This window comes from Bos taurus, chromosome 16 (assembly GCF_002263795.3).
Source record: "Bos taurus isolate L1 Dominette 01449 registration number 42190680 breed Hereford chromosome 16, ARS-UCD2.0, whole genome shotgun sequence".
NCBI classification, from domain to species: Eukaryota; Metazoa; Chordata; class Mammalia; order Artiodactyla; family Bovidae; genus Bos; species Bos taurus.
In genome coordinates, this window is record NC_037343.1 from 19,118,762 (window position 1) to 19,131,194 (window position 12,433).

Below are 12,433 nucleotides of genomic sequence, written 5' to 3' on the forward strand. Positions count from 1 at the left end.
AAACTAATACAATGTTGTAAAGTTTAAAAATAAAATAAAATAAAATAAAAGTTTTCAAGGCTTAAGTATGTCATTTTAACTACAATTTGGAAAGATAAGTAATGCGAGAAATCACAAACTTTGAATTTGTATGCATGTAAAGGAAAGGTTTAAAGAAAGATCAGATAGAAAAATTAATATGAGACAAAAGCTATAAAAATGAACAATGGAATCAACTGAAATAGTCTGACATCAAGAAGAAAACTGTAACAAGATAAATTTCAAATCATACCCAAAGTAGGAAACTATTAAAAGAAAATGTTGGATCTAGGATTGAAGCAATGCATAAGCAATTTGATTACTTTGATCATACAAATTATGAACAGAAATAACTCATATTGGAAAAATCTCAACTTCTTACTTATTTGTAGATAAAACAATGGCATCTATGACAAAATACAACTTATAAATTCAGTCATACAGTAAGGATATCCATGAAAACTGGTAATGATACTGTCAAGTCAACAAATAGCTAAGACGAGTCACTGCAAATCACCTTAAGACAAAATGAGTTATAACATCCTAAAACGTTAAAAATCCTTGGTAGGTATTTCTCCAAATTTGACAATAATCAAACATTTCTATAAAATTATAATGATGAGTTGTGAAGCTTAAAGTCACTTCTATAAACTTAAAATCATTAAAAAATAGTTTGATCAACTATGTAACAGAAAAGAATGAATTATCTATTCTTTCTAGATAATATCTTTCTATTCTCTCTGGATAATTATAGTACAAAGCCATTTTTATATGAAAAGGTGACCAAGGGTGTAAGTTAAACATGTCAGGGGGAAAAAATAGAGATGCCAGAAGCTATATAATTAAAATTATAATTCTTATATTTGTTTTGTCTTCATCATGTTGTTTTCTTAAAGACCATTGCCCCGATTTTATACCTTTCAGGCACACCCAAATCTAGATCTGACTAAATGTGTAATCTTGTGCAAATGTCTAATCTCTGTGCCTCAGTTTCCTCATTTAAAAACATGAATAATAATAGTAACCATTTTGTAAAGATTAATTGAGGCAATAATGTATAAAACACTGGGCATGGTACCTCCTAGGTAGTAAGTACTCAATGACAATGATTGCTATTAATGTTAACTTAATAGCTATAGCAGAAAGGGAGTAAAAGAATTTGTACACAACATCATCAGTAATAATTTGTACCTTATCAGTATTGCTGTGAATTATTCTTTTGGTCCAGAACCAATGCATTCATGTGTTTGTTTGCTTTTTGGTGGACATGACACAGTTTTGGTCTGTTTTTATGAAATACATCACATGCACATAAAAATGTGAGATTACATTTTTCTGTATTAGTGTGTAGTTAGTTGTTGCATCAGATGTAATTAAAATAAACTTTCATTACTTATATGTTTTATATCTAAGGCAAATCTGTCAACTTCTCTGCTTCACAGATTCTCTGTTTACTGAAAAGTAGACAAGGCTCCCTTACCTGGAAGGCGACTGTATACCACACCCTCTTCCTCTCCCCCGCAGCACTCGAAATCTTTGCTCACAATCTGTCCACCACAGCACTGCTGGCCATGGCCATCATGGAGCCTCCCAGCACAGCAAATCTGCTTTCCTGAGGTGGAGTACGGCATTCTGCCACAGCAGGAGTTGCCTAGGCCAGCGGAAACCCGATTGTGCTGTTCATCTGGACAACATACTTCACCTGTCAATTTAGGACAATAACCATCATTGCATGAGTTAAAAAAATATGCTTTGACTCACAACGAAATGTTATCACAACGATCCTGCAGATGCCAACCACTTGACAGGATATTGTCATACCGGAGATACAAAATCTCAATACAACTTCAAAATTTTTACATTAAGGCGTATGAACATTTTTGCACTGAAGGTGTATAAACATGTTTCAATTTTGCACTGAAGGTGATAAACATGTATAAACAAACATATTGAAGGTGTATAAACATGACATACACATATGCCAACTTAGAGGCAAGGCTATGTTGCCTATTTTCTCTCTGACTGCTACTACATGAGCACGTGAAGTTCTGGTGACATGGATTAAGTGGCATTATAAAAAAGATCTGTGTACAAATACTCTTCTATCTATTTAGTATAATTTTTTTTGGAAAAAAAGTTTTTTGTATGGATTCAGAAAACAATTCTTGATCAATTCATATTGCTTTTGATTATAATTTACTTAAACTATATTTACTTAATCAAAAAATATTTCCAGTGAAAAGGTTAATTAAGTGAGAGGAGGTAAAAATACTATATTCAAGTCTGCATATTAGTATTTTGTTGAGCTATGGTGGACACTGAATTTCACTGACATAGTTACATCTACATTTACCCTTCATGTGATATTCTGGGAAACCTGAGATAAGAATAAAATAATCTTTTGCATAGTGCCTTGGGATGAAAGGATTCAAATACTCTAAATATCAGTAGTGCGCTTTTTTTTTTTTTTTGTATGAAGCATTGTCTAAAGGATAGGAAAACTTTAAAGACAGAAAAAAATTTTAATGGATTTTCTGAAGGATATCTTAGAAAAGACTAATAAGAAATTGGAAGATCTGAAAATCAAACTTCATCTTCCTTTTGTATCTCATGACCAATTCCGAGTTGATCTCCTTCCTAACCCCCTGAACCTTGACCTTCTCTCCCTTTTGCCTTACTAGTTTTCTCCTTTCCACATCTTCATCAGACCCTTTTCTCTTTCCTCCACTGCCTCTTCTTAGACATATCTTTATTCCTGGACACTATTCCTTCATTAAATCTTATAAGGTATGTGAATATGATGGCCATCCTGGCAGGTTTTACAAATTTAAATCAAGGTCCAGAAAAGATTTTCATAATGTAGTTAATAACTTGCCAAACCTTCTTAAGAAAAGGCACAAGATCCATGAAGAATTAAGGTTTGCTTCAGAAATTCATCTTTGACTCCCTGATCTCTGTCAATTAGCTCATCTTTTTATGAAGCCAGGATATGCCAAAACTTGGTTAATAAAAGCAATATGAACTGCTAACCAAAATGATATTTAAAATGGGACAATATTTAACTATGGGCAGATATATAAAGAGCACGAAAATAGGACAAGAACTCTTAGCAGTTATCCCTGAGGTCTTTCTTGTCCAAAATTTATTGGTCAAAAACCCATCCCACTAGATGAAATGGACAAATACTAGAAGCATGTAACCTACCAAGACTAAATCATGAAGAAATAGAAAATCTGAATAGACTGATAGCTAGTTAACATGATTGAATCACTAATCAAAACCTCCCAGCAAAGAAAAGTCCTGGACTAGATGGCTTCACTGGAGAATTCTCTCAAGCATTCTTTCTTTCTTTCAGTAGCACATTCAAAGGATTATACAACATAACCAAGTGGGATTTATTCTTGAAATGCAAGGATAATTCAACATACAAAAATCACTCAGGAACCATATTAGTGGAAGGAAAGAAGGAAAACACATGGCCATCTCACTTGTACAGAAAAAGCATTTGACAAATTCAAAACTTTTATGTTAGAAAAACATTTAAAAAACCAGAAGTAGAAGAGAATACCTCAACACAATAAAAAACATGTGAGGAAACCCTACAACCAATGTTATACTCAAGAAATCATTTCTTCTAAGATCAGGAAGATGACAAGGATCTGATTTTCACCATTCCTTTTCAACATAATATTTAAAGGATAACCAGAGCAATTTTGCAAGAAAAAGAAATAAAATGCATCCATACTGAAATGGAAAAAGTAAAATTTATCTCTGTTCACAGACAATGTAATTTCATGGGTAGAAAACCCTAAAGATTTCACACTTAAAACCCAGTCTGAACTAATAAGAGAATTCAGCAGAGTTGCAGGATATAAAGTCAACATATAAAATATATATTATAAAAATAAAAATTAAAAATTTGTAAAGGAAATTTAAAAAACAATTTCATTTACAATAATATAAAAGCACCTAAGAATAAGCTTAATCAAGGAGGTAAAGGAAATGTAGAGTGAAAACTATAAACTGTGGCTAAAAGAAATTAGAATTAAATTGGATATTCCACATTCAAGGATTAGAAGGCCTGATATTGTTAATATGCCAATATTATACAAAGTGATCTGATTCAATGCAATCCCTATTAAAATCCCAATAATACTTCTTGCAAAAATAGAAAAATCAATCTTAATATTCAAATGGAGTCTCCAGGTACCTCAGATAGCCAAACAATCTTAAAAAAGAACAAAGTTGTCAATATCACATTGCTTGATTTCAAACCTTACAGTAAAGCTACGGTAATCAAAATGATGTGATCCTAGTACAAAGACAGACATATAACCAATGGAATAAAATAGAGAGCTCAGAAATAAAACCTTGCATATATAATCAAATGATTTCCCAAAAGGATGTCAAGACCATTCATTGGGAGAAAGGACCTTCTTTTCAACAAATGTCAGTGGAAAAACTAGACATCCAAATAGAAAGAATGAAGTATGGCAAAACCAATACAATATTGCAAAGTAAAAAAAAAAAAATATATATATATATATATATATATATATATATAAAAGAATGAAGTTGAACCCATATCTTACACTATATACACAAATTAAATAAAAATGGGCCCAAGACCTAAATGTAAAAGCTAAAACTATACATTTTTAAGGAGAAAAGTTTAATGACATTGGCTTTGGCAATAATTTCTTGGATATGACACCAAAAGCACAGGCAATAACAAGAAAAATAGATCATTTAGACTTCATCAAAATTAAAAAGTGTTAGGCATGCAAAGACACTATCAACTGATTAAAACCATGACCCATAGGAGAAAGTAATTGTAAACCATATATTTAATATGGTACCAATATGCAGAATACATAAAGAACTACAACTCAACAGCAAAAACAAAATCTAGTTAAAATATGGGCAAAGGATACATATAGGCTTCCCTGGTGTCTCAGATGGTAAAAAATCCGCCTGCAGTGTGGGAGACCTTGGTTCAATCCCTGAGTTGGGAAGATCCCTTGGAAGAGGGCATGGCAACCCACCTACTCCAGTATTCTTGCCTGGAGAATCCCCATGGACAGAGGAGCCTGGCAGGCTACAGTCCATGGGGTTGCAAAGAATCAGACACAACTGAGCAATTAAGCACACACACACACACACACACAAAGGATACATGTAGACATTCCTCTAAAGAAGATATTTATATATATATATATACATATACACACATACACACACACACACACATACACATATGACCAATAAGCACAAATAAATTCAATATTATGAATTATTAGGGAAATGTGTATCAAAATCACAATGAGATACTATTTCACACCCAGTTATGGTTACTATAAAAACAAAACAAAAACAGAAAACAACAAGTGTTAGCAAGAAAATAGGGAAGTTGGAACCCTGTGCATTGCTGTTGAGAATGCCAGATGGTGCAGCTACTGTGGAAAACACTATAGCAGTTCCTCAAAAAATTAAACATAGAGTTACCATATAATATAGGAATTCCATTTTTGGGTATATAGCCAAAAAACTGAAAGCAAGGACTTGAATAGATAATTGTATAGCACTGCTTACAACAGCCTTATTCACAACAGTCAAGACATGCTGCTGCTGCTGCTGCTGCTGCTGCTGCTAAGTCGCTTCAGCCATGTCCGACTCTGTGCGATCCCATAGACAGCAGCCTACCAGGCTCCCCCGTCCCTGGGATTCTCCAGGCAAGAACACTGGAAACAGCTCAAATGTCCATCCTCAGATGAACAGATAAACCAAATGTTGTAAATACATACAATGGAATATTGTTCAACCTGAAATAGGAAGGAAATTCTGACATGGGCTACCACATGGATGAACCTTGAAAATATATGAAATAAGCCAGTCACAAAAAGACCAATATTATATGATTCTACTTATAAGAAGTACCTAAGGAAAAGGAGAAAGGATTTTCTGCGAACAGTGAAGTTACTGTATTTGTTATGTTTTTCTAGGTGAGAGGTTTCTCCTCTCTGATCTGCAGTGTAGTTCCCATTTCTTAAATCTCTACAGCTAGAGAATGCGCAGTGTCCCTTGTTGGTAGACTTTCTTTACCGTAATGTGTCACGTGGTCCAGGCACCATCAGTTAATTAAACATCACTTAGGACAATGGTGGGCTTAGAAGAACAGTGTATATACTTATATTGGGGAAAACCAATCCTTTAAAAAAAGTCCACTTCTGAGTATAACAAGTATCAATTGGATATTTCAGTCATATTTCCCTGAATCCCTCAGAATGTTATTCAGTTACTGACAGAAGAAAAGGCTTCATAAAAAGAGGTGTGGATTATATCAATGAGAAGTAAAACTGATTTTTTTCCCCCTCAAAAAAGGGCTATTAGACATAAGATACAAGGATCAGTCACCTTCTCATTAACCTCTCAAAATGAATCTATTTCACGACAGGCTTGAAAATGTTTTCTCTTTAAAAGCTACCATGCAGTCTTAACAGTTAATTGTTATTCTTATCAAAGAATGACCCACATTAACATTTAGCTTGAGGTCATTAGCATATTTATAAAAAAAGGGGAGTGGAAAGTGCATTCATTTCTCTGCTGCTCTTTGTTGTGGGGTTCTATGGAGGAAAGTTGTGAGAAAAAAATGAAGTCAACATTATTCACCAAAATTAGATAAATATTATTCACCAATATTTCAGACTTGTCTAGAAATATCAAAATGCCTAGATCTGTCTGTCTTGAACTGGCAGACTACTGAGTGAATTTTAATTACACTGAAATATAGTTTGGGGCTTCCCTGGAGGCTCAGCAGTAAAGAATCCACCTGCAATGCAGGAGATGTGGGTTTGACCCGTGGGGGGGGAAGATCCTCTGGAGAAGGAAATGGCAACCCACTCCAATATTCCTACCTGGGAAATGCCATGGACAGAGAAGCCTGGCAAGTTACAGTCCACAAGGTCGCAAAGAGCCAGACACAACCTAGTGACTAAAACCACCAAATAAGATGCTTTGGGATCAACATGTTTTTCTTTCATGATGTAAACGGTGTTAAACCAGGTAATAAAGACCACTGGCTGAAGACTGAGGTCACAATATAACATCTTCAATTAGGTACATCGGTATTAGTGATTGGAGCAAAACATTCTCTTTGATTATCTCGTAAGATTGCATTTTTTTCCTTTGATATCAAGGTAGGCATCCTAATCCTCTGAAAAATTAGCCACTTAAAAGATCTAAATGTGGCCAATACTCAACAGAAAGGCTTGCATAATATCAATAAATGACCTTTGAGCTTCCAGGACTTATTTAATTTTTGGACCTTCTTTGGGGGAAAAAAGTTGAATTTTATTTGGAAATAGAATAAAAGTAGATTGTTTTTCTTAGTTCAAGATCTGACACTTTGTGTCAGGATTGAGAAAGATGATGGGCAAATCTCCTAGGTGTTCACAGCTTTGACAAATATAACCAAGTGATTTTCATCAATTTTAGGCAAAGTGGATATTTTTCAGAGTTGGGACAGTTCTTTGCAAATCATGACTTATTAAAAATTTTAATGTGACGTGGAGATGAAAATGCAATTAGAGAAAAACCTAATATGACCTATTGGTCTGAAGAATGGGAAGGACGGGACAGCAGAAAATTTTCATCTCACATCTGTGGTTGTAATTTTCAAGGCTTTTTTTTTTTTTGCAAAGGAGGAAAAATGTGAAATATAGTCGAAAATTCCCAAAGTGCAAATTATTTTGAGAGAGTAAAGCATTTGACAGTGTCTGATTGGTTGCTTAACATTATGACTTGTAGTATAACAAAGTTAAGACTTTAATCCTTGGTTACATCACCATTGTGTTTTCTTACTTGGAAAATCCAGTTGATTAAGAGTTCCTTAATTATGAAAGTATTTTTTTGCATAATAATTAGAAAAAAATAGTACTTTTACAAAGAATTACAAAAGCATCTTTGTGGAAGAATCATAAATAATAGTACTTTAACAAAGGTAGGTTTTCAAAATTAATTAATTAATCTATGTGAATCTAGGCATGTTATTGATTCTTTTTGAACCTCTTTCTATGTTTGGAAACTTTAAATAAAATACCAGTGTCCTACAGTTGTGAAAAATATATATGGTATCATATTATAATTAAAATCTTGAATACAGAGCCTGCCAGATGCTTGTTGTTTCGTAAATGTTTTATAAATGCAAATTGTTATCTTTATTTTCAGTTAAGTCATTGGACACTGTTTTGTGTAGTTGAATTTGGAAAATGGCTTATTCAGTCAGCTGATAAGATAGAAGGAAAAGAAGGTGAGGAGGGAAAAATTCCTGATTGCTACTCTTTACTAATCCCACCTAGCTCTGCCAGGTGTAGAGTAATGAGGGGTACTAACAATGGGCTAGCCTCAGATAAATGGAATTTGTGATAACCATCCACCTAAGAACAATGCCATTCCAATCCAAAAGAAAGGTAATACCAAAGAATGTTCAAACTACCACAAAATTTCACTCATCTCACATGCAAGCAAAGCAATGCTAAAAATTCTCCAAGCTAGGCTTCAACATTATGTGACCCAAGAACTTCCAGATGTTCAAGTTGGATTTGAAAAGGCAGAAGAACCAGAAATCAAATTGGCAACATATGTGGGATCATAGAAAAAGCAAGAGAATTCCAGAAAACCTCTACTTCTGCTTCATTGACTGCATTAAAGCCTTTGACTGTGTGGTTCACAACAAACTGTGGAAAAGTCTTAAAGAGATGGGAATACCAGACAACCTAACCTGCCTCCTGAGAAATCTGTATGCAGGTCAAGAAGCAACAGTTAGAACCAGACATGAAATAACAGACTGGTTCAAAATTGGGAAAGGAGTATATCAAGGCTGTATATTGTCACCCTGCTTATTTAACTTCTATGCAGAGAACATCATGCAAAGTGCCAGGCTGGATGAATCACAAGCTGGAATCAAGGTTGTAAGGAGAAATATCAATAACCTTAGATATCCAGGTGATACTACCCTTATGGCAGAAAGCAAAGAGGAACTAAAGAGCCTCTTGATGAAAATGAAAGAGGACAGTGAAAAAACTGGCTTAAAACTCAACATTCAAAAAATGAAGACCATGGCATTTGGTCCCATCACTCCATAGCAAATAGAAGTGGGAAACAATGGAAACAGTAAGACTTTATTTTCCTGGGCTCCAAAATCACTGCAGATGGTGACTGCAGCCATTGAAATAAGAAGACACTTGCTCCTTGGAAGAAAAGCTATAATCAACCTAGACAGCATATTAAAAAGCAGAGACATTACTTTGCTGACAAAGCGCCATGTAGTCAAAGCTATGGTTTTTCCAGTAGTCATGTATGGATGTGAGAGTTGGACCATAAAAAAGGCTGAGCACTGAATTGATGCTTTTGGACTGTGGTGTTGGAGAAGACTCTTGAGAGCACCTTGGGCTGAAAGGGGATCAAATCAGTCAATTCTAAAGGAAGTCAATCCTGAATATTCATTAGAAGGACTGATTCTAAAGCTGAAACTCCAACACTTTGGCCACCTGATGCAAAGTTCCAACTCATTGGAAAAGATGCTGGGAAAGATGCTAGGAAAGATTGAAGGCAGGAGGAGAAGGGGACGACAGAGGACAAGATGGGTTGATGGCATCACTGACTCAATGGACATGAGTTTGAGGAAGCTCTGAGAGATGGTGAAGGACAGGGAAGCCTGGTAAGGTGCTGTCCATGGGGTCACAAAGAGTGAGAAATGACTGAGCAACTGAACAGCAACAATAAGGAACAACGCATGCACTGTTCAGAATGGAAATGGAGAAAATGGAGAACAGTTGCATGGAGTGATATACCAAGAAATTCAGAGTTTATGATGAAGTACTCAGCAATGTGGATAAAGTCACAAAAAAGGCAGTTATCCAGCTCTCCAGGTATATTTCTTTATGTAGTACATATAACAAGTCCCTTGTATTTCCTTTTTGCTTTGTGCTTTGTCTTGCTTATATTTAAAGAAAGCTGAAACAAGAAATGATATCTAAAACAGAACATTGGCTACGTGTTAGTGGCTACTGTTAGCTATGTGTTTTTTTTTTGGTGGGAAGGTACTTAAAACAATTCACTGACATAAGTCATGTGTTTGCTTTTTCTAGTTCCCAATATTACTGAATACACCTGGAATTGATCCTCACCTGGTAGAATTCTAATATAATACCCTGAGCAACACTGATGATTTGGTTGTCTCTCTCGTAAGCGGCCACCACAACAAACTCCAGTTGAGTTCAAAACAAATGCTATGTACTTCTCTTCACAACAGGCATGTCCAGGCCGAGGGTCATAGAGAGATCCATTACAACAAACCTGGAATTTGAGAATCAGGTGTAAAATAAATAGTTTTATTAAGAGTATTATACCAGCATATCTTATGTGATACTGTTATTATCTAACAAGGCCTTGATCTTAGATCAAATGTAGCATATTTCTGATAAAATTTCAAAGGTTTAAAAGATACATATTCTGAATATCATTCAAATTCTATCATTGCAATTCAATACAATGTAGCTTCTTTTAGCCTTTGACCATGCTTTGTGCTCTATTATAATATGCTATAAGTATGAATTATTTTTTGAATGTCAGTGCTTCCAATGTGAAGATGATTTTGAGTTGCAAATGAACAATTTATTTTGTATATATGTTTTTATTTTAATGATTGTTAAACAGCACCACATCTATGGAAACCTCTTATTGGTCTTTTTTTTTAATACCTTGCATTTTCCTTATACTAATTTATATGATTGCTTACTGGTGAACCCAATCTTCAGACAAGGCAACCTCAACAGTGTCCAACATTTATATATATATAAAATGTATGAATATATGTGTATTTACGTATGTATGTATGTATGTATTTATAATATGTATACATATATGTATGTGTATGTATATACATGTATCTATATAAAAGGAAATTTATATGGAAATTAATTTTGAGAAGCCCTTTTAACAATGTGTTTTCTCCAGGAGCTGTGGAAGAAATTATGTGCTCAAACAATCAAATAATCACTTTGCATGCTCACTTGAGGTCTGAGAGACTGACACTCTGTATCTAGAGCAAATGAGACACTGAACAGTGCTGAGATGTAGCCTCAGAACCTGTACTTGGCATAAGTTACATTAACTAGATAGATGCTTCCTGTGGCAGACAAAAATCAACCACTGTTTAAGAGGAGCTTCTCTTTTTCCTCTTTGCTCATTGCTACCGCAGCCTGCACCAACATTTGATTCATGCTGTATCCCAAGGGAGCAGAGTATGGAATAACTAAATCTGAAGGCAAGCTTAGTACTTCATTCATTTCTCAGAAGTGACCAAAGAGCAAAGAAACTGGGCAGAAATCTCTTTCTGTGGTTCCTCAGGTAGCCCTGGTAAACCAACTGGAATAAGTTGGTTTTGTTTTTAGTTACTAGCAATGAAGATTCAAAATCAGTCTGATTCCAAGGACAAATTGCATGACTCCTTTCTTTGATGCCACATTCTGAGTGAAAAGTAAAATTTCAAATTACGCTCCATTTTAAAGAACTAAGGAAAAACTCTTTGTGTTTATTTGGGATTTAGGAATGGTGGTCATTTTTGCTTGCAGGGTAAAACAATACACACATTCTTCTTGTTTTATGACAGTAACTTAAATTGTGTCGTGCATTGTATAATCTTAAAGCATCTATTAAAGTTCCATTCACATACAGAGTTCTTGGACACCAAAGCACATCCACCAGTCTTTTCCTTCAGAGTCTCTAGGACTTACCATTCTTTTAAATATTCAAGTATTTATTTATTGATGGGTCATCGCATCTGATTTCCTTCCATTTGTTCATTGTCAATGCCATTCTCAGGCTCCTTCAGTCACATAAAACTTATGCTTTTCTTCTAACACACACTGGTTTTGATTATCAAGGGGGCCCCAAAGGGAACATTTTCAAGAAATGATTTCTTTTGAGATGTTTGCCCTTGAATGGAGTATTTCTTAATCTTCTAATTTAATCTTTAAGTTCATTGGCTGAGAAAACAATTTTAGTAACTTGAGCTGGTAAGGTGTAGCTAATATTGAAATAGGCAGCCTGTTCCTTGCTCTAGGTTTTCCAGAAGTAATTCTGTAAACTAGTGATTCTCAAAGTGAGGTCCCTGGACCAGACGGAGGAGGCCTCACCTGGAAACCTGTTAGAAATGCAAATTCTCATGCTCTATCCAAAACTTACTCTGGGGGTGGGACCTCCAGGTATGATACTCACTGGGGTTTGAGATCCATGGCTGTAATCAAATAGGAAATAATTGTATAATTATTACAGATGATTCTGATGTATATTTAGCCAAAAGGCTCTTAGACTCACAAGAAGTCTATTTTCTACATCCCTTCAACCTCTCACC

At 34.9% G+C, this 12,433-nt stretch overlaps 1 protein-coding gene across 1 annotated transcript in view; it reads right to left on the reverse strand.

The window, feature by feature from the left end:
* USH2A (usherin) overlaps positions 1-12,433 on the reverse strand; it is a 923,574-nt gene that overhangs the window by 226,429 nt on the left and 684,712 nt on the right. The window contains exons 48-49 of the mRNA NM_001191425.2: positions 10,206-10,374; positions 1,499-1,720 (exon numbers count right to left, since the gene is read on the reverse strand). Coding sequence (NP_001178354.2) covers positions 1,499-1,720; positions 10,206-10,374 — 391 coding nt within the window. The remainder of the gene's footprint in view (positions 1-1,498; positions 1,721-10,205; positions 10,375-12,433) is intronic.